Raw genomic sequence first — 23,247 nt, 5'->3', positions numbered from 1 at the left:
ACGCTTTTAAATGCGTGGATGATCCAGTGTCGATCCTTTGATGCCGATTTAAATGGACGTCGAGGATCTCTTCTGCGTCTTCACTATTTAAACCCAAAAATCCGCTCTTCTTCTCCAGTTGCCCACACATTGTAATCACTCCACTGCTCCGTACGGAGCATCGCCACAACCAGCGGGTCCACAGGGAGAGACACCGAGGGGGGAGGGAGAGGAGTGCTCCCTAGGGTTTCCATAACCCTTCTTGAGGGTTGATCTTTACCAGCATTTTCTTAGGTAAGTCATAGTGATCCTTCACGCTCTGAATTGGCTTGGGTTTCTTCTTACAGCTTTTAATTTTGTGTTATTTGGGGGAGGGAGGTAGTGCTCCTTAGGGCTTCCGTAAGCCTTCCTGAGACTTGATCCTTATCAGCATTTTCTTAAGTCAGTCAGAAGTTGTCTTTCACGCTTTGAATTAGTTTGGTTTCTTCTTGCAGTTTTTAATTTTGTGTTATTTGGGTTACATCGGGGAAGGGGAAGTAGTGATTTTATGGAAGAATTTAGGACGGTTTAGTTGTGTCAAATATTTTCCATTTTCCATTTTAATTTTCCAAAGAATTATAAAATTTCAGCTTATTTTATTTATTTATTTTTAGTTTTTGAAGATTCTCATTAAATATTTAGAAAATAGAGAGTTCGTTTACTTGTTTAAAATAATTTTTTATTTTAGATTTCAAAATAATTATAAAAAGATATATTTTTTATAAATTTTTAAAAAATTATGTAATGTAATATTTGCCTTTCGGATAATGGATTTTGAGGTTTGAATTTGGATTTGTGTGAATTTGGAAGGAATTTAATACAATTTTATATTATATTCACTCACAAACAAACCACACAAATCAAAGTCCATGTGCTCCAAGACAAATCAAAAATCTAGAAAATAATAAGTTATTTTTCCAACTTTTCTATATAATTTAGAAAATTAGAAAACAAGATTGCATCTTTGTAAATATTTGAAAAATTTGAAATGAAAAACAAAACTATTTCCACAAGAAAATATTGACAAATTTTTTTATTATTGTTCATTTTTTTTTTTACACAAATGTTGTAAAACTGAAAAATTAGTTTTTTTATTTTTCCTTTTGTAAATCTTTGAAAACTAAAATGGAAAATGAAAACTATTTTCTACAACTAAACGGCCCCTTGGTTTTTTTTTTCCCCTTTCAGATTTGAAGGGGTATTTTATGAAAACTGTGGTTCTGTTTTATGTATTTTGCAACTAGACTAAAGTTAGCATCATGCTTTTATTAGAAACAAGGCTTGTGTGTTCTCTTGTGTGAACAACATTTTAAACTTAAATCATTCCTTCACCTAGTCTCTAAGGAAAATGGCCTTTCCATAGTATAGTACTAGGATCCTCTTGTGTTACATTTCTTATAGGATACCAATGTCATTCGTATAATATGAGTTTCCTTTCTAAAATTTTTTTTTGGTGATTCTTTCTCTTTTTCTCTTCCTCTCTCTTAGAGAATAAGCAGGCTTTCTAAGATAATGTAGCTCATCTACCATGGTGGACTCTGTTGTGATTAAATGTACAATTTTCATGCTGGCATTTTATATTTTCTCCATTTACATTGTGTGTTCTATCATTTAAACCTTAGAAGGTCATATAGCTGGAAAGCTGCAACTTTATGGTGGACATAGTGGTTGAGGATGCTTTTATCTTGTTATCATGTAGAGACATACCATGGTTAACTTACTGTCTTGGTGGATGGAAGGGTAAACTAATGGGCTATGTATGGTATACTTGGCAAAGATTATAAAAAAATGTTGGATTCTACCACATTGGATTGAGAAGTACATGCAGCATACATGAAATATGTTATGTATTGGAAGAAAATCAAAGAGTGGCTGACTATAACAGCATAGCTTATGGTTTAGTCTTTGCAAGGTGATGCACATATGTAAACATTTATTAAGCTAGATGTATTGTTATTTAACTCATTGAGGGTGCATGAACCAACTTGAGAGAAATGGTTCTGTACTTGTGTCTCTGCTATTATATGATAATAATATTATTTGACCGATGACTCCTACTTTCCACTATTGGATTTGGGTGCATGTTTCATTTTTGACATATGACAAAATTTATTGTGGATGGAGCCCAGCCAACTAATGTCAGATATACGTTCTGATATAGATGCTTCTTAAAAATTGTATGAATGCATCCACAATGTGTCCAATACTTGTATAAAGATATCTTCTCCAATACATCAAATGTTTTTGGACATGCATGTCACCCTTTTTGTTTGCGAATGAAATGTATTCTTTGCTACGTAACTTAGGGAATCAATATAAATTGTGGAGAAATGTAACATCTTTTACTTGCTTGTATTTTTACATCTTTTAACAACAACAACAACAACAAAACCAAGCCTTAGTCCCACTAGGTGGGGTCAGCTATATGAATCCTTTTTGTGCCCATTTTAGATGTTCAATATTTTAGATAGAACATTGTAAAATATTGATATAGTGGTCTAAATAACTGTTCTATTATAAACACGTCAATGCTGTATCATATCTTAATTTTTCAGGAATTTATGTATGCATTTGTCCCCATATCTAACTCAAATATTGAGAGAGATATTACAGATTAATGTGGCTAGTAAGTCTCACCTCACGTTTAATTTAGGTACATTCAGATAACAGGGGTGCCAATTTTAAGAGAGAAAAATTGCAGAAAGTTTCATGACTGTCTTGCAAGACGTGAGAGATACCGTCAATACAAAATATTGAGATTAGGATGCTATGATTTCTTGTCATGATTATGTATCCCAAAAGCAATGCCTTAAAACATGAATTCAAAGTATTTATGGAAGAAAGAGCAAGCAAAGGAAAAAAGGAAACAGGAATTCTGCATTTATTGTTTGTTGAAAATTGTTGGTCTACGATAAAATGAACCTTTTCCTTTACTGTTGCATTCTCAAACTATTTTTTAACCACTGGGTTGTATGTGTTTTCTTGTTTGTATTTCCATCAAGTAAAGATTTTTGCCTAATGGCATTATAACTTAAAGCAGCTTGCCAAACAAATGCTAAGAGAAAAAAGAGCACAGGTATGACTGGCATAACATCCACGATTGGATTCAAAAAAGCATAGGCTTCGGGTATTTTGGTGAAGAAAAAACTACTCAAATAAAGCACAGAATGAAAACAGAAACAGATATAGATCAAACTAAAGGTATTAAGCATAACAAAACAAACATTTTATTCTCAAAGTAGAAAAGAATATTAAGAAATTATACTTTCATAAAATATCTTAAGAGGCATAATTTATTTCCTAATGACCTTCTTATTGCTATTTTTATGATTATTATAGTAGGAAATGGCACCTGCAAAATCCAAACCCAAAGTAACTCATAAATGGACTAATTGAGCATTGTTTCTCCAATATAATTTTCAGAAGTGGAATGAACACTCAGCAAGGGAAAAAATTGTCATTTCTATGGATTTCCAGTGTATAGAATCTACTCTTCATGTTTTTAGTTTCCATCATGTTTATTAGTTTTTATTGACTCTGATTTATTGACCTGTTTCTTAATTGTGTTTTAGTGTTTTCTTTATGTATGCTGCTAGATACCTAGTAAGGTGGTGAGATGGTGGCACAGGAGTTCATTGTAGATTTAAATAGGCCTCTTGTCTTCCAGGTAAAGTTTCATATCATTTCTTTCTTTCATTCTTTATACATACTAGTAACTATGTCACGAGCATTGCATGCAATTGCAAATTGAATAGTATATTTGGATAGATTTGAATAATATTTGGATGTTTCTTTAAATAAATTGATGATATATTTTCATAATTAAGTTAATAAATTAAAGTACGAATGCTTTGAGTTATTTATATGTTTGCTTTGCAACTGAAAAATATGGATATGAACATGACACATGGTTAAGACATAACACATATGGGGACATGAGAAATTCTAATAGATTGGACATGTGATGTGGGACAGTATAGAAACATATTGAAAAACAGAAACAAGGGAGAGAGAGAAGAGAAGAGCTGAGAAGGGAAGAAGAAGTGGATAGAAGAAGAAGGGAGTAGGAAGAAAAAATGCAGAGGGCTGCATGAGATAGAGCAAGGGGACCAGTCTGAATTCAGATCACAACTGCCTAAACACCGTGCGATACTGAAACTACTTATATACCCAACACTAAAATAAAGCAAATAATTCCAAAAAACTTCAAAGTGTCTAAAATATTCAATGTAATTGGAAATTAGCTAAATTCCCAACACGTCTATATTTCCTAATGTTTTGTACAAAGTATAATTTTTAAATCTTTAAATGAAATATGATAACTTAGAATTAACTGCAAGCGATCTTCCATCAAACTACCCTTGTTGGAGAAAACTGGATCAATCTCAAATTTTGCGATGGTGCAACAGTAGCGGGGAATAGAATATATATATATATATATATCTATGAGTGATTGAAGTTGTAATTTGATATTATCCATTTTCAACTGACATGCAAATAGCAATAACAAGTTACTGAAATTCTCCTCAAGTTTTCCAATCCCTGTAAAAGTTGATGGGTGGAGAATTGTCAAGCTTTGGAATATGAATTAAAGTTTGGTGCCTATGCATCATAGTCTTATGACACGATTCAACAAGTTTTTCCTTCAAAAAATTTTTAATTTGATTTCCGAATTTTTAAATTGAACTCTGCTGCATGCTCTTCTTGAACTCCTGTAGGACTTGAACAAAACTTTGTTCCATTGCATCTGCTTGCTCTTCAAGTATTGCATTGTTTTGTTCATCATACACAGTCAATTGAGCTTTCATTTCCACACTGATAGTAATGACAACAACAATTTGAGATCCACTTGCAATTTCCTCTTTTGCATAATCATGTATGTAGTCCATAACACCAGTTTTTGTTTCATCTTTGATGGCTGTTTTGAGATAGGAAGCTCATGTTGTCCAAAATAAGTACTCTTTTGTGTTCTAGAGATGGAAGATCTTTTCATAAACATTCGGGAAAAGTTCTGATATTAACAAACTTTTCGTTCTAAACCAAAAGAGGGTTTGGGTTTTACCTTCTTGTCTTTGGTATTATTGTGCATCCCACCTCTTAGATGTATTAGCCCACAAGCTTATAAGATGCAAACCTTGTCCTTCTTATTTCTGGTATCTCATTGCATTCAATAATGACTAAGATAAAACATCCAAGATATGAATTTTCTCATGGAATGATTACCATTGAAACAAGGAATATCTAGGGGACCTGAAGACAAGGCGGCATGGAAGCCCATCTAACATTTTCCAAAATCATTTTGTTGGTGTTTTGCTCAACTTGAACACACGCAGCGGAAGCACACAGTCAAAACACGAACACCAACAATCACTAGTGCAATCACTCGATGATGAAATATACTAAAGAAGCAAGCAATCAATAATAAGAACAAGCAAAAACACAACTAGAACACACAAGATTTACATGATTTGGCAATAGTCTACGTCCACAGGAGCAGCAACCTTGGTTTCACTATGATCAATGTCAAATCGTACAACTTTGAAGCTTACTTGAAGTTTAAACCTTTCTAGGGTTACATAATAATCATTATATAATGATCTAATGTGTACAGAAGTGTTCTAGTATGCCTAAACTACATCTGTAACGATCCACCGGAGGAAAATCCTCCAGATAAGCCCAATCTACAAGTCCCCGATTTGAATTTACGTAATCTGCACTGACGGAAACTGTCGACGGTTTGGTGCTGAGAAAATTACCTTGCAGCTACTGCCTGAAACCATCGACGGTTACACACCAAACCATCGACGGTTTGCCCTCCGTGGCTGCACCTTGCTTCTCTCCCTTTGTCCCTTGCATCACGTAGCTTTCTCTGGTACATGTGATCTGCTCTGAATATAAGCCACATCCCCAGCACATTTCTTGCCAAGTATTAAAAACACTGACTTCCCACTTCAAATTGCTTCAATTTCTAGTGGTATTTCTGAATTTCTTGCTGATACTTCACAAAATTTCAGAATTAAACTTGACTTTGGGTGCTGACAATACTGAAGTCTGGCAGTAGAATTTCTTTTGATCAGTGGCAAAATCTCATAATTTATCTCATAATTTATGGTCTCTAAATATCATTGCTAAGTATCAATCTGAATGCTGGCAGACTTACTAATTCATCCTCCAAGAAACTAAAATTTGCATTGACAGTTCAAGATCCTACTGTGTAGGCAAAACATCGCAAAGTTACATAAAAGTATTGGCAAAATTTCCAATTTCTTGTGTCTGGAGATAAGTTGTCTCTATTCTGGAAGTATCAGAACAACACTGGAAATTTTGTAACGTGTCTCTGGCTTATGAGCTGCTGCCAGTGGTTCTTCATGGTGGTTATTCCAATGATATCTGTGGACTTGCGGTGTGGGGAGAAAAAACCAGTAAATTAGGGATTTTAAAAGGAAGGTCAGCTGGAAAAAAATTCAGGTGGCATGTGGGGCCATATGCTTTGACTGGTGGAGGTGAAATTTGGGGGAGGGGTTTTTTGAAGGTGTCTTTGATGGTCGTGGGGTGATGCCACGAAGTTGAGGAATAGCAGCCTTAGTCGTCGAATTGAGATTCAAATTGTGAATGAAAATTCAGACTATCAAGAATCGAGTGGTAAGATTCGATAAATTTCCAAAATCAATTCTAATTTCTAAATGACATGCATATATTCATATACAAACAACAAGCAAGATAATAAAATACATTTAAATTTTCATAGAAAAAAAAAATCATATTCAATGTATATGCTTTCCATAAACAAATGAAAAGTAAGAGAATGAGTTAGGAAATATTAGTAGAATAATGAACTTTATACTGTTTAAGGGAAGGAATCAAGAAAAAAAATAAAATAATTGAAATTTTGGTGTTTATTATCAATTTAGAAAAACAATATTTCATGCATATTCTTTCTTGGATTAAAAATAAAAAAAATAATTAACCTACAAAAATATAAAGAATTGAAGAAACTACTAAAAAAACTAACTTTTGAATCTTAGCAACGCCCACCTTAGTTGGTGAGTGTTCCACCCCTTCTTCTTAATGGGAATACACTAAACTCATAGAGTGAAGAATGGCTTTGTGAAGGCAACATAAGACCTAAAGTTCTATTTTCTCCTCTTTTTAAGCACAAAACTAACGTAAACAAGGAATGGAAGGAAATTGTGTAAATATAAAAGCAATAAAAAAGAAGATAATGTTGTCTTTAAGATTTTAAATTAGTTTGGTTTGTCTTGATATTATTAATCCAGAATTGTGTGAATCGATATATTTGGATCGATTGGGTAGATTCATGAGGTGAATTGATCGATTTGTCAACAATTCAGCTTTTTTAGATTCGCTAGCAATATTCTAATTAATTTGGTGTGGAACTGATATGAATCAAATCGTGAATCTTAAGATTCTAACAAGTATTGCAGCGGCTGTAATTTAGGGAAAAGTTGAGGATGTTGAACAGCGCAAGCACATTTGTCTGTGTGCTACGATTTAATTGGCTATGTTAGAGTTCTCTGGTCTATGGTAACAGTTGTAATAGTAAAAGACAATTGGATCTAAGTGGAAAAGGGTTCTGCATGTGTTGTCAAGGAAAATTACAGCAGTGGAAGATTTTGGATTGGAATCAACGTGGTATCATAATTGATGCATGACAGTGAAGAAACATGAAGAAACATAAATGGAGAGAGAGAGAGTGAGAGAGAGAGTGCTGTGTCAGCTAGGGAAAACCCAGCTGCATGAGATAGGGAAAGCGCAGTCTGCATTCAAATTGTAACTGTCTAAACAGCTGTACAATAAACAATTATACACCCAGTGGTAAAATAAAATGGATAATTACAAAAATAGCCCCAACGTATCTAAAATATTCAAAATAACTATAAATTAACTAAAGCTCCTAAAATATTTAGATTTAGTGATTTGCTAATTTAAAGCAAAATTCCTAAATTTTAAATCTTCAAATGAATGTGATTGCCTAGAATTATTCTCAAGCGATCCTCCATCAACATGGCATGGAGGAGACATAGTAATTAAATTATATAATATTATATTGAAATACATTATTTATGACAATTTAGGAATTTTGCTTTAATACATTATTTATGACAATTATTAAATTTTAACTTTATATAAAACTAAAATAATCTAGTAAGTAAACACACATCGTCCTTTCTTATTTTTGTAAAAATTCTTAATATGCGATTTCTTTCATTGAAAATGTTGACTGTTTTATTGATTTTTTTTTTCAGAATCAAATCTGTAGTGTTTATTAGATATAGAGCATGCACAACTAATTTAAACACAAGCAATAATGAAGTTAAATTGATATTAGGTGAGATATAATTGAATTTTGTTGATTATATAATATATAAAAATACATTTATTTTTATTTTATAAAACATAACTTATTTCATGTATTAAAAATCAGATTTGAGGCAAAAAATTATAAGATAGTAGATGGAACGATTTGGGCGAAAACGCCCCAAGGCATATTTCAAAAGGCGAGACTTCCCAAATGCGTACACCTTTTGAAGTTGGGCATACGGCTTGAATAGAAATTTGCACCTTTCACGCCTTAGAGTCTAAGGCGTATGCATTTTGTTTCCCAACTTGTTTTTAAAATATAAAAAATATACGTAAAAATATAAAAACAACAAATTAGGGTACCAATGCCCTTCATTTGTGCAAGCTTCACAGATGACAAACCCTCAACAAAGCGTCTCTTTCCAGCAGACCATGATCCCCAACATTCCCTACACACCTTACTCAGCCACTCCCTCTTTCATTTCAAGTGTCAACAATCTCTTCCCCCCTCTTTCTTGATTCTTTTGATGGTGTCTCTCTCTTGTCTAGACTCCTCTTTGATTGTCCCCACACTTGTTTGTGTCCTTTTCATTCTACTGGGTGTGTAGGCATGCGGCTGTATCATTGCAGTCTATGGGTACGTGGCTCATGCAAATATATTGGCTTGGTTTCATGTGTTTAGATTTTTTTCCTAAACTATTTTTTTTTTTTTTTTTAAGTTTTAAAATTAATACAACAAAATTTATCATTTATTTTAATAAGTCACATATTTGTTTTTTTTTTGCTATAAAAATTATTTTTATATTTTATTTTAAAAAGAAAAAATTAAATTCTCGAAAGGCTTATGCCTCGACACCTTGGGGCTTTTGCCTTGCCTCATTAGGGGTAAAACATGTTGCCTTGCGCCTTTTAAAACATTGATGCATAAGAATGATATTGAAATGCACATTTAGAATTGTTTTTTAGAATCTAAATTAGTATATAAAAAGGGTGGCAACTTATCAAATGTATCAATTAAATGCTGAGGCCTACACAATAGCATGTTGATAATAACTAACTTATGAGCACATTAAGAGGAAAAAGTAAAAACTGTTCTAGCCTAATGCTTTTCAATTTAGTAATTAAGGAAATATGCAATTTGGTCAAATAAGAAAAAAAAAAAAAGCCATCAAAGGGGATGGATCCTGACCCTGATCAACTCAAATCTGAAAGACAGAGCTTTATCCTCACCACCCAACCCCAAAAGACCAACCACCCAACCAAACCCAAACCCGCTTTGATCCTTACCCTTATTGACCCAAACCCACCTGAGCAACCCAAGCCCAAAAGAGTTTTATAGATTTTCTTCATAAATTTAATATTGTTTTTATTTCAGGCCATGTACTCAGTAGGGCAGACTAAAATTAATTATCATTAATTATGGCGAAAAGAAGCAGTGGGGGTTAATCACCGCATGCAGGAAACATATATGGTTGGAGTGTGGCCTCACACACAAAGGGTCAGATTGGAATGTGACGTCTGACGTTGTCCACAAGCCAGGTTTAAACCTCTAGCCTCCACCTCAATTGGAAACCAAATTTAACCTGCCTTTGTGCAGGACTGTGTTGCCCTAACCCTGCCTGGACTCTGACCTGTGTGCATGCCACGTGTTGATCCCAAAAATACCATATTCAATTTAATATATAGTATTGGTATTATGTTACAAGAACACTTCAGAAGATTCAATAGATTTCTAGCCTAAAAAATAAAATATTAAACCAATATGTAAGGACTTGCATCAAAGTTGATCGGACCATTTTCAACATTCAAATTCTAATTAGTTCAAATCAAGCCATGAACCAAGCTTGCATATGAAGTGAGCTATGCATACACAAATAAAAAAGCTAATTAATTAATTAAAATATAATGCTCCTTTTACTTATAATAATTCAAGAGATGATAGGTATTTATTTTGAAAATGAGTTTTGAGAATGCTGGGAAGATCAGATGGGTAAAAGTGCAGTCAAGGGGTGTAATGTTGGGAAATAAATAAGAATGGTGAAATTATTTTATCTCCCCATCGCGAGATAGACACCTAGCCCTGGATCTTCTTGAGATTTTCTGTCTAATTTTCTTTTTTAATAATTTGGATTTGAATGTGGTTGTTTCCACAATTCCCTTTTTTTTTTTTTTTTTTTAGGGAAATTTTTTTGTAAACATTGACCTCCAGATTGTTCTTAGCTGTTGCTCCCTTTTCTTCTATCTCTTGTGATTTCATATGATGAACAACGATCAATGCTAAGTTAAGGATTCACTCTGATTATGGTAGTGTTGTGGGCTTTAGTGATGCATGTGTTCAATTTATTGGAGATTTTGTAAAGTAAGATTGTGGATTTGTTTATATTATATCTTTAATTATCTTTCCCTCTGCCCCTTCTTCTCTCTCCCTTCTCCTTCTCTGTCTGAGTAGTGTATGGCAGTAATATTGTTTTAGTTTGATATGTGGCTCTATGGTTTTACTTTCCCATTTTCTGTAAGCCTTTCAATTGTTGTTATCGATGGTAGCAAAACTGCACTATTCAAAGCTTTCAACCATAAATTAAATTAGGAGAATAAGAGGTAAACTCTCTCTCTCCAGCTTCTTGCATACAATAGTTTTTTGCATCTACGTTTGCCTTTTGTTGTTTTCTGTTTTCATGTTTTGTCTACAATCGTCCATGTAATTTCTTCATATGTTCCCTATATATATTTGTGTGCATGCTCACGTCTATATGTATGTCATCATTAGTTGAATAGTTGCTAAAGTTAACCTCTTTCTCTCCTCCAAGCTTCTTGTGCACAGTGGTTTGTGCATCTATATTTATTTTTTGATTTCATATTTTTTCTAAAATTGTCCATCTAATCTCTTATGGATGTTGTTCTAATTTAAGGATTTACTGTGATTATGGCAGTGTTTAGTGATGCTTGGGTTGTTCCATTTAGGAGATTTATTGGAGATTTTTGTAGAGTAGGTTTATGGATTTGTTTATGGTTTATGTTGAATTCTCTCCCCCTCCCCCTCCTGCCCCCGCAAGTAGTATATAGTAGACTTAGTAGTAATATTGTTTTATTTTGATATGTGACTCTGAAGCTTTAGTTTGCCATTTTTCAATTGCTTTTATCAATAGTAGTGAAGTTGCACTATGAAAACTTCCAACTATAAAGTAAATTAGGAGAAGAAAATTTCAAATCTCTCTCTCTCTCTCTAGCTTATTGTACAGTAGTTTTTGCATCTACATATGTTTTTTTTTCTATGTTGTTTTTTGTTGTCATGTTTTGTCCATGTAATTTCTTCTTATCCTGTATTTATTTGTGTGCGTGTATCTATATGTATGTCATCATTTGTTGCTAATGTTATTTGCTTGCTAGTTCTCTGTGTTTGCGTGTGCCTGCTCACAGACTGAAATTATATTGTCTGGTTGAACATTTGTTATGATCAATCCCATCCTTCGATATAAAAAAGAAAACCCTCATTACCTTACCCATTGCATGAAACTCAACACAATATGGGCATATGCAGTAAAGGGGGATTAAAGCGCAGCAACAAATCTAAAATGTGTTTGACAATGCTCCAACTGCATGAATGAGGATCTTATGGAGCTAACTCACTTTTCTTTATTAATTTTTTTAGAGTTTTGTTGAATTTTTCATGAATTTTATAATTTTTATGACGTTTTGATATTTTTTGTAATTTTACGAATTTTTAGAATTTCTATGAAAATTTTGACTTCTGAGTTTTATGAAGTTTTTGGATTTTTTTTTTGAATTTTATGATTTTTTTTTGGAATTTTACTAGTTTCTATGAACATTTTGAGATTTTTTTGAGTTTTTATGATACTTTTTAAACTTATGGACTTTTTTTTTTTTTTTTTTTGAAAATTTTATAAATTTATGAATTTATTTGAGATTTTTGAATTTTTTTTTTGTTTTGAAAATTAATTTTTTCTTCATTTTTTATATTTGATTTCATCATTTTTTTCCTAAAAGAAGGTACAAAAGTTAAAAAATAAAAATAAAAAGGCTGGTTTGGTTGGTGAACCATTTGACCCAGTCTGGTCAAACTGGCGACATGACCTGGTTCACTGCCTCCCCCCCTTCTTCTTTTTCTTCTTCTTCAATGTAACCCCCTCCAAACCCCCATCCTGTCTGCTTCTCCTTCCCCTGTGATGCATCAATGACCTTGCCAGCCAATCCATGAAGTGCTGGTCACTGCAGGTCTGGCCACCGCAGATCTTCATCTCCTTCTTCCTGATGTTGTGTGCAGAGAAACCCTTCCCCAAGCTACCAGCAGAATTGTCATGGGAAGCTACATGGGCTTGGGTGACATCTTGATGGCTGTCCTTGGAATTCATCATCTCTTCATCCATGTCGATGCAATCCCACACAAGCCTGTTACAGCTGCTGAAGTTAATATAGTTTGTGTGAGAGCACGGATTAGAGAAAAAGCTGGGAGGAGGATGATTGCGCCAGAAGGTACAAGAATGTTAATGGTGGCAAACCACTGGGCAGACAGGGAGAAGTGACGTGCATGTTGGATGAAGATTGGTACATGTATTGCTGTCCTCATTTTTATAAATAAAATAAAATCAAGTCATATTATAACGCATAATGATATGTCTGAAACATCTTTAGAAAAATGTATTGGGAATGTTGAAGAAGTGAGATGTGGCAAGGATATTTCAACCATTAAAAATATATTTCACAAATTTTAGATACATTTGTCAAGTGTCAGATACGTATGAGTCTGTGTTGTGGATTGACGTGAGATTGGATAAAATAGTATTACAGATGGTGCTTTATTGATTTTCCAAAATTATATGGGATCTTAAGTCGGATCCTGACGTTTACATTTCATTTCAATTTATAGTTATAATTATGGACTGAACAGGCTGCTTAACAGTTTAGCTGTTGGTCTGTGGATGTCACTCTTTAACTCTTGTGAAAGTTTAGTTCTTGCGAATTTTACTTCTGTTAATGCGTCAGAAATTCTTTGCCTTTTGTTGGCTGTTAACGCTCTCTGGACCTTAAATCAATTGTCATTTTGTTTTTCTTTTGCTCCTTTCTGATTTCCACCTAATTTATTTGGCCATTTTCTATTTTTCCCCGAGCAGTGTTCATTATGTTCTTACCAGTGCTGTTAACTTTGTTATGGTTTAATCTGTCACAGGTTGGCCACCTTGGTGAAGCTTATCAGGAGTGGGTCCACAAGCCTATTGTCTGCAAGGAAAGCCCTCGTTTTTTTGAGAATGATGTTTTAGAGGTATGATCCCTTTTTCAATGTAAAGCCCTTTTAAGCTTCCAACTCATGGGCATAATGCATCCATATCTTTAGGTAGGTAGTTAATTTGTGGCTCTTTAATTAATGCATCCTAAGTCATAGATAGCCAAATGCATCTACATATTTATGGCTTGTTCAGTTGTGGGAAAAATGTTTTCCTTTTCCATTTTTAGTTTTCTAAAAAATTACAAAAATGCCACTTTTTATCATTTTCCCAATATTCATATAAAAAATGTGGAAAACAATAAAAATTAGCCCTACTACTTGTGGGATATAGATTTATTTTCATTTCCTGTTTTTCAAATAATTACACAAATGCCACCTTGACCAATTTTCTGAATTTTTATGGGAAGGTTGGAAAACATTTTTATATTGTTTTCTAGATTTCTAATTTCCTATATAAATTTTGAAAAATTGAAACACAAGGTAACATTCTTATAAGTATTTGGAAATCTAGAAGTTTGAAATAAAAACTGTTGTCCACATCTAAAAAAGCCATTTATTTTCTACTTTTTTTTTAATACAAAATTTGGAAAACTAGAAAACAAGGTGGCATTTTTGTAATTTGTTGGAAAATGCGAATGGACATTAAAACTGTTTTTCACCTGTGGTCCTTAGGTATTTAGTTTTTTTGAACTGTAATGAATGCACCATAAAGGTTAAACTTTTGACCCTCTTATAATTAAGCAGTTCTTGACCCGGACAGTATGGTGGGTTATTCCCCTCATTTGGCTTCCAGTTGTATGCTGCTGTATCTCTGTGTCTATACGTATGGATCATACACTATCTGAGATAGCATTAATGGTGGCCTTTGGCATTTTCATCTGGACGCTGGTGGAGTACACCATGCACCGCTTCCTTTTCCACATTAAAACAAAAAGCTATTGGTTAGTAACATCTTGTCTAATTTGCACATGCTCCTTTATCTTCGTTACTCAAAGCCGCTCTATTTTCTTGCTGTACTAATGCTATTGAGATTCTTTTGTAGGGGAAATACCATGCACTATCTTCTTCATGGTTGCCATCACAAGCACCCTATGGATGGACTACGCCTTGTTTTCCCTCCTGCCGCAGCAGCTATTCTACTGGTGCCTGTATGTTTTGATGCTCTGTATTTTGACATTCACATATAGTTGAAAATTTTAATCCAAAAAAATATGCAGATTTTTTTTTTTTAATAGTAAAATCGAAGAACCTCACTTGGGCCTTTGAATTTGGAGCGTATCTCTTGAGATTTTGGGATTTTCAATGACCCTTGAAGTTTAAACTTTGTTTTTTGTTTCTTTTTGTTTTTCGTTTTTTATTTTTTTGGTTTTTTCCTTTTTGGGTGGGGTGAGGGGGTTAGTAGCTTCAAATTTCAGATTCTTTTTTGCATTTTACCCATTTTTAAAGTAATGAAAAAGTTGACTGATGTTGTTTTGGGTTAAAGAAAATCACCTTGTGTTCTACAATGAATATACTGCAAAAATATGGCCTTGAACCGCACATGCTTCCATTAGTGCTTGATGGAAGCATCCATGTTTGTATAGGAGCGAATACTTCATTATAACTTAAGAGTTGACAAACTGCAAGGAAAGATTTTCATTACTGAAGTCATAAAATGCAGGAATTTTAGCTGTTTATACCTGATTTCTTGTGTGCTGGATCTCTGCTTGCTTTTGGCATGAGTTTTCAAGTCATTCTAAATTGTACCAAATTTGTTTGTACACACAAGCTGTTATTTGTAGAAAGTGGCCCTTATTTGGATTTGATTTTTCAACAGGTTACATTAGTTGAATGGCATAGAACATAGTGCTGCAAATTGTATTGTGGCACGCTGATCTTTAGTTTTGTTGTGAATTGATAAATCTGATTTGGTAGCCAGGAGAAGGCTGCAGAAGAGAAAGAAGGAGAGAGAAAGAATCAGTCAGCCCCGGGAGGTGAAAACTCCCAGGCTGCTCTACTAGAGGACAAAAATGAAAATACCCCACCCAAATAAAATTAGTGACCTCACTTGTGGTTTGCCAAAGAGACAATGACCTCTCCGGAAATTTCAAAAATTCTAGGTATCTCTCTTGAGGTTTTAAGAATTCTAGGGATCTCTCCTGAGGTTTGTCAAGAAAACATAAACTCCCCTTGTATTTTGCAAAAAGACAAGTTTTCTGTGGGGAGGCCTATGTCTTTTCGGCAAATCTCAAGAGAGGTTTGCAACAGTTTGAAACCTTAGGGGAGGTCTCTGTCTTTTTATCAAATCTCAAGGAAAGTAAGTTTCTTTTGCCTATAAAGTTATGCTACTATAGGTACTCTCTTTTAAGCTGAGGGTGCATCATATCACTCGACCCTTACTTGGTACAAACGGTGGAGAAAGCAGGTGAAATCATCACCTTAGTAAACAAATCCTCGTAAACAAATCTCCTGACTGATTACAACACTTCACTTCACAGAGTAGCCACAATCATCTTCATTATTTTCTTTCTCACAAAATGACATGACACACAAAATGACAGTTGACTACAATGTGCTTGGTGTTCTCACGTAACACATGATTACTTGCAATGTTTATTGCAGCTTGATTATTTGAAAACATATTCATATGCTTTCACATCTCTGATGTAAGAGACTTGAGCCATATAATCCAATGTCAATGTGGGCCATAGTTTTTATTCTGCTACAGCATTGGACCTCTCATCTGTAGTTTATTTCTTGCTGTGCTATGCAACGAGTACTTCCCAGTTCCCACAAAATTACAGTATTCTTAGTATAACTCCAATTTTCTGCTAAACCTGCCCAATTGGCATCAATGTACCCCACAAATGTCAAATCTTCTATTGCACATGTACAGCAACCTTTTACCATCCTTTTTTATATTAGGAGAAGCTTTGTATTGTTGTCAAAAATTATGAAAACGAAAACTAAAAATAAAAAATAAAAACTAAAAACTGAAGGCTAGCAATCTTTTTGGGTAATGATTCCTTAACTAAAATAAATTTAAAAGCTAAGTGAGTGCATGCTCATTTTTGTCCTTTGAATTAAATAGCGGTTAAAAAGTATGATTAGAATAATGAAAATGAAAAAGAGTAGAATTATAAAATATTATAATAAAAAATGGAAATAAAAATTAATGGCAATTATTTTGCTTAATTGTTATATTTTTTAAGACTCCAAGAACAATGCTATTGTATATGACAATTGAAAAATGGTAAAAAATGTTTTAGGGCAAAAGACAAATCCTCCCTGAGGTTTGACAAAAAGATAAAGACTTCTTTTGAGGGTTCAAAAATATCACAGACCTCTCATGAGGTTTTAAAAATGCCACAAATATCCCTTGAGGTTTGCCAAAAAGACACAAATCTCCCCTAAAAAAACTTGTCCTTTTGCAAAATGCACAGGGAGACTTGTGTATTTTTGGCAAACTTCAGGAGAGGTCCCTAAAATTCTTGAAACCTCAGGGGAGGTTCTCGGAATTTTTGAAGCCTGGTCATTCTCTTTTGGCCAACCTTACGTAAGGTTAGTGTCTTTAGTCCTATTTTTAATAAATTTATAATTTTTCAAAAATTTAGAAATCTTTTGGATATTTATTTAATTATATCTTAAATTCACATGGCCGTTTTTATTTTAATTTTCAATTAAAACATTGGTATAAATAAAAAATGAAAATTGAATATTAAAGCATTGTGGCAAGTGGTTGCCACAATGATTGAAAATCACACAATTCATTAGTTTTTGTCACAACATATGAACATTGATAATAGAAATAGAAAATTAGCAAGGTAGACAAACACAGTGTCATCACCATGGTTTTAAATAACGGTCAGGACTGTTACGTAACCCCATTATGTAATTGTTTTTTGGGTTACCGATACCGGTACACACCGTGAAATCGGTGGGAAGAAAAATTATGGCTGTAGAGGCCATTGCGGACCGCGACCGTTACATAAAGGCCATTACGGCTGTTACATAACCGCTACATGACTGTTATGCCAAAAAAATTATTTTATTTTTTACCTTTTTCTTCTCACTTTTTCCCTCTCTTTCATAAATCGTTCTCAATATACCATGTGGCAAGAGGGGGAAAAGATTATAGTGAGGATGACAATGATACAGAATTTACTATTTCTTTAAATACTCACAAAATTTACTATTTCATATGTCTTGTGTGTCGAATAGATTAATGGAGTGTATAATGTATTTTTGTTTTATTAATTAATTTAGCACACATAAGAATTTATCACAAATAAGAACAATGAGAAGTATAAATATGCATAACACTAATTTTTCTGTCAATGGTGGTTTAAAACAAATGTAAACTCGTTGCCCTTACCAAATAACTTAGTCACTTGAACTAAAGGATCCAAAATATAGTAAAACTCTTTCTAAGAAGGGCTAAAATCTTAAAACATGCAAGTACGCTAATATGCACAAGGTTGTGCGTGTTTCAAAAAAATTCATGGTCACTTCATCCTCTTCCCATTACGTAATATCCGTTACTCCCTCTTCCCGTTACACCCGTTACCGTTACGTTACACTACCTGCTACTGCGATTTAAAACCATGGTGATCACATAGTTCTTTGTACAACAAAAATAGATGATGAAAATGATATCAAGTAACCCCTAGAGTGTTTGCTTGCGATTCCCCATGAATTGACTAGTCACCCCAACAGTAAAGGGTATATATTCAGTCGTAAGTCCCTGACAGATAAATAAGTTTTCCAACTAGCATCCTGTTGATAACTTCACATTTTGATCCATTGGAGTATTGATTTACCTCCTAACATACAGGTCTTGTCCAACAAGTCTAAAGGATTTTTTCGCTGTGACAAGCTTGATCCCTTGCTACGCTAGAGAACATCAATACCAGGAGATAACTAAGAGTGCCTAGATCCTTTGATTTGGAGCTGCTTCTGAAGCCTATATGTTTCACATCTTCAATGCCTGTGATTATGATACTATCAACATATGCCAGCATCCTTTGTTATCTCCTTTGATTTGGAACTGCTTCTGAAGCCTAGGATACTATCAACATAAACCAGCATAAGCACCATGCTTGTCTCCTTCCTCCTGAAAAACACTAAATGATATCTTAATGGCATTGTATAAACCCAAAGCAGAAACGATCATTCTGACTATCAAACTGGGTTGTAGGTTATTGCATAATCTTATGATGGTGCATTTATTTCATAGGCTAAATTTGGCTAGGCTTGTGTAAGTTCTTTCTAGCACGTCTAAGGGACTGGATAGGCTGTGGTGGTGGTGGTGGGGCTGGGGGTGGGGGGAGACGTTGTGTTCCCGTGGCACATACACATGGTACCAACTAAGTACTTTTGTAGGTATAAAAACCAGAATAGAAAATTCCTTTTATGCCTTTGTCTTTTATAAATGGTAGGCTAAGCAGAAGATGAGTTACCTATCATAACCAATTTAGTCCAGTCCCTGCAAAACCCAATCCTAAAAACAAATGGAACAATAATTGCCTTACGTAAGTTACAAATCTTGCCACTTATCATGCCTTTGTTTTTTACAGATGGTAGGCTAAACAGAAGATACGATACCTATCATAACGAATTAAGTCCAGTCCTGTGAAACCTGATCCTAAAAACAAATGGAACAATAATTGCCTTGCATAAGTTGCAAATCTTGCTACTCCTCATGGGTGATGTGCCCTGGAGGTTGCGCCATGTACACATCTTCCTCTAGATTCTTATGCAGGAAAGAATTTTTAATATTTGACTAATATAAAGGCCAATCAACATTAACAACTAAGTAAACCAGAACCTGAAAAAAAATAAATTATCTGACTTGTTGCAGAGACTCTCTCAATGATCAACACTATTAAGTCTGGGCCCTCTGGGGTATCCAATTTGGTCATCAGCTGAGCATTTAGTCTTCTAATGAACCCCACTAGGCTGTTAATGATATTCAACTAGGGATAATCAACTCCTTACCTAGAGGAAGATCCACTAATTCCCATGTTTGTTGAGAAGTCAAGACCTCCAATTTTAGTTCCATGGCATGCTACATGTAGTCAATACAAGTGAAGGAAGAGGAACAACAGAAATAGAAAAAAAAAACAAAGAAGAATAATAGAATGAATATGGAATACATAAATATAATTAGCTTAGCATAACTTGCTAAAGACTTTTGAGTACAATTTTTCGTACCTTTTTGATGAGGACAGGTGTGCTGGAAAGATCAACTTCTACTTCAAGATCATGAGATCATGACCGACAAAAGACTTTCTGCCCAGGCTAGTTTTACATGAAGAACCCAACAACAATCAATTGTGGTTTTATTATCTGCAATGTATACAAGTACAACCAGAGTCGGTGTCTTTTCTAGAACCATCAATACATCTTCTGTTACCTCCCCCTGAACCTCAACGTCTCGCTACCTTTCCTTCTAGTACCAGTAGCACAAACCATAGCTGTACTGTTTTTGAGAATAGCTTGAGGGTTTCTAGGTCCATCATTGATGATCCTCTGAATTCTAAAACACACATCATTCATAGACGGAATGGATACCATATCAAGCAACCAGTCTGCCTAAAAGCTTAAGCTGTTGGGTGGTGGGTCAAAAGTTGTATATCAAGCTATTCAACGCTTGCCCTTTTGTGTGACTGAAGAGACAAATGAATAAACTTGAGCAGGTAAGTTAGGTGTAGCTCCTATAGAAGATTCTTAACAGAGGGATGACTTAGATGATTTGGAAACTTACAACGTAGGCCACATAGTGCGTCAGTGAGGAAGAGTTGGTTACTGTGGGGGGCAGTAGAAGGGGTAGGGGTAGACCTAAAATAAGTTGGAATGAGATAGTAAGGATTTAATAGCCCTGAATTTGTCAAAAGAAATGGTCCATGATTGTATAAATTGGCTGAAAAGGATTCATATAGGCGAATTCACCTAATGGGACTTAAGACTTGGTTTTGTTGTTGTTATAGGTACATACACAAACTGAACAAAAATATACCAACAGTTATATAACCTAAAATCCGTTTGAGAACAGTCTGATTCGGTTGCTAGGAAATCAGGAGTACTGGAGGAGAAAGGTCATACAACTATACAAGAGAAGGAAATAGGGAGAGAATCAATTGGCAGAAGGGGATGAGCAACTCCCAGGCCTGCCACTACATTTAAATAAATACTCCTGAGGATGAAAATACCCCTGATCGAATAAAATAGATGCACTCTACACTATAGCTTGTTGTACCAAGACTTGGTCATTTTGTTCTCACTCTTTTCCCTGGTACTGACCCGTTCAAACTCAGCTGCTAATATTGCCCCTACTGGTTCTATAACTTAGTGGGTTGACTTTTAACCTATTGTACTTATATGGGGTTCATGTTGTCCCAAATACTGAAAACTGAAACCCGACACATGTTGGAGTGCTTCTGTAACTCCAGTTAAGTTCTGTTCTGTTGCGTCAGACTGAAATATCTTCATATGGGATTCACTTTGCATGTTGGATGCAAGAAACCTGGGTTTAAGAAACTTTGTTCATAGTTGAGTATTCTAATGTTGAATTCACCTTTTTTGGTCAGCCTGAGTTTAGGTAAATGCATTGATGTTCTAGAAAGTGCAACAAGCTACTGTTAACTGCAGCCTATGTTTTGTGTCTAAACAGAATTTGCATGCAATTAAGGAACTTTAGTGTTCTTACTTGGAGCATTATTTCATGGTTTACATCAATGGCTTCCAACTCATATTTGTTTGTCTCTGCCAGTTCTGGAACTTGGTTAAGCTTCTAGCCACTCCGTCTTCTGCGCCTGCTTTATTTGGAGGTGGCTTACTGGGTTATGTGATGTATGATGTTACCCATTACTACCTGCATCATGGTCATCCATCGAGAGAGGTCACTCGAAATCTTAAGGTAAAAAAATTTGCATCTAGCTTTGCAGAAGTTTTTGAACACTCCACCTTATTCCTCATTAAGATCCTGTTCAAACGTACAAAATATCTTATTTATGTGCTGGATGTGTGTTGGTTTTTTTTTTTTTGTCATTCGTCTGTCTTAAAGCAATTGTGTTGTTGGTTCTATATGAAACTCAATTTCGACAATGGGCATATCTTTATTTATCAAATTGGTCTTCAGTGTGGTGCCAACTCTTTGGTCTCCACTTGCTTTTCTTAGCTTACGACTGACCTTATTATAGTAACATTGAATATTTGTGAAATGTGGACATCAAATTTTGTTTGTGCACGCGTCTGTGTATCGTCAGTCCTGTTTGGTAGCACTTAAAAAGAGTTCTTGTAGCACTTATACTTTAAGTACTTGCGCAGTAAGTCTCAGCTGTTTTATGTGATACTTTAAGATGGAAAATGGTCAAATTTTAATTACCGATGAAATCAGTTTTCAGTGTAATGGTGCTTGCAGCTTATCCTTCATTTTCTTGTCTTCAGAAATATCACTTAAATCACCACTTTCGTATCCAGAATAAGGGCTTTGGGATTACTTCATCTCTCTGGGACAAGGTGTTTGGAACGCTACCTCAATCAAAAGCAGGCGAGAAAAATGAACCAGAGGGCTAGCATTTTATCATTTATGTAATAAGTTATTTCAAGCACATCTTCCCCATTTAGCATTTTTTTTTTTTTTTTCTTTTAGCTGAGCGTCTTCCTGGTTGAGCGTTGTATTTTTTAGGGCGGCCTTGCACTGATAATTCTTTGTGCCAGAGTTGGGAATCTCCTTTATATATGCTTGATTTGCAGGCAAATGATATGTGTATTGCTTGTTTATTATTTACAAAATGGGTAAAATTCAACTTTCGTTTTTCAATTATAACTCATCCTCCATGTGTTTGAAAACTATCAGAATGTTGAAGTTTAAATCTATTAAATCTATTGAGAACATGAATCTTTTGTTAGTTAAGTACATGGAAAAAAAATGAATTTTTACTTTTGATAAAAAATAGTAACTTAAATAAATTAAATTGAAAAAATTGGTTAGTGTAATGTTTTGAAAATTAAATAAGTGAATTGGAAATTTAGTTGATTCTCTAATTAAATGATTTAAATAAATTAAATTAAAAAATTAATTAGTGTAATATCTTGAGAATTGGATAAATGATTTGGAAACCTAATTGATTCTTGAATTGAATATTTTATTGGTCCTATCTTTTTAGATCAATAAATTGGCATAAGTATGACAAAATAATTTTATTATTATTTTAAAATTTTTAAAAATATATAAAAAATAAAATTTATTAATAAATCATAACAAATGTCCAGTAATTATAGTATTACAAAATGTTTGTTAGATGTAATTTAATAAAAATTTAATAACTAAACACATTATAAAATAAATAAAAAATAATTTAATATTTTTAAATTCAAATAACCTATCAAATATAATGTTAATCGATTAATCAATTTTTTTACTTTTTATATATTCTATCCAAATTGCTATGTTATTAAATATGAGATTCAACTCAACTTGGAAAACAAGTAGCAATTCGATCAATTAGTTGATATGAGTCGATTTTTAAACTATAATTTAATTTTACAGATATATTTAGTCGTTTAAGTTGTATGTAAATGGTATATAACAAATTTTGGAACAATAAAATTATTTAAGTAATTTTTTGGAATTATTAGATTATTTATTTTACATATATTTTTAATTTTTTAAAGAAATAATT

At 33.9% G+C, this 23,247-nt stretch overlaps 1 protein-coding gene across 7 annotated transcripts; it reads left to right on the top strand.

Annotated features, from left to right (window-relative positions):
* LOC131159713 (dihydroceramide fatty acyl 2-hydroxylase FAH2-like) lies at positions 1-22,323 on the top strand. Of its 7 annotated transcripts, none has more exons than XM_058114836.1 (9): positions 13-273; positions 2,672-2,745; positions 3,442-3,496; positions 3,615-3,685; positions 13,526-13,618; positions 14,327-14,523; positions 14,625-14,730; positions 21,333-21,479; positions 22,010-22,323. In XM_058114836.1, the coding sequence occupies exons 4-9, from the start codon at positions 3,635-3,637 to the stop codon at positions 22,136-22,138; spliced, it is 723 nt and encodes a 240-aa protein (XP_057970819.1). In that variant the 5' UTR covers positions 13-273; positions 2,672-2,745; positions 3,442-3,496; positions 3,615-3,634; the 3' UTR covers positions 22,139-22,323. The 7 variants fall into 7 exon arrangements, with proteins under 7 accessions (XP_057970817.1, XP_057970814.1, XP_057970818.1 ...); XM_058114832.1 differs by having other exon boundaries at positions 51-273; positions 3,591-3,685; XM_058114834.1 differs by lacking the exon at positions 2,672-2,745 and having other exon boundaries at positions 1-273; positions 3,591-3,685.
* Positions 22,324-23,247: the final 924 nt, after the last annotated feature.

This window comes from Malania oleifera, chromosome 7 (genome assembly GCF_029873635.1).
Source record: "Malania oleifera isolate guangnan ecotype guangnan chromosome 7, ASM2987363v1, whole genome shotgun sequence".
NCBI lineage: Eukaryota > Viridiplantae > Streptophyta > Magnoliopsida > Santalales > Ximeniaceae > Malania > Malania oleifera.
The sequence above is the reverse complement of the archived record's forward strand: the minus strand, read 5'-3'. Positions and strand labels throughout refer to the sequence as shown.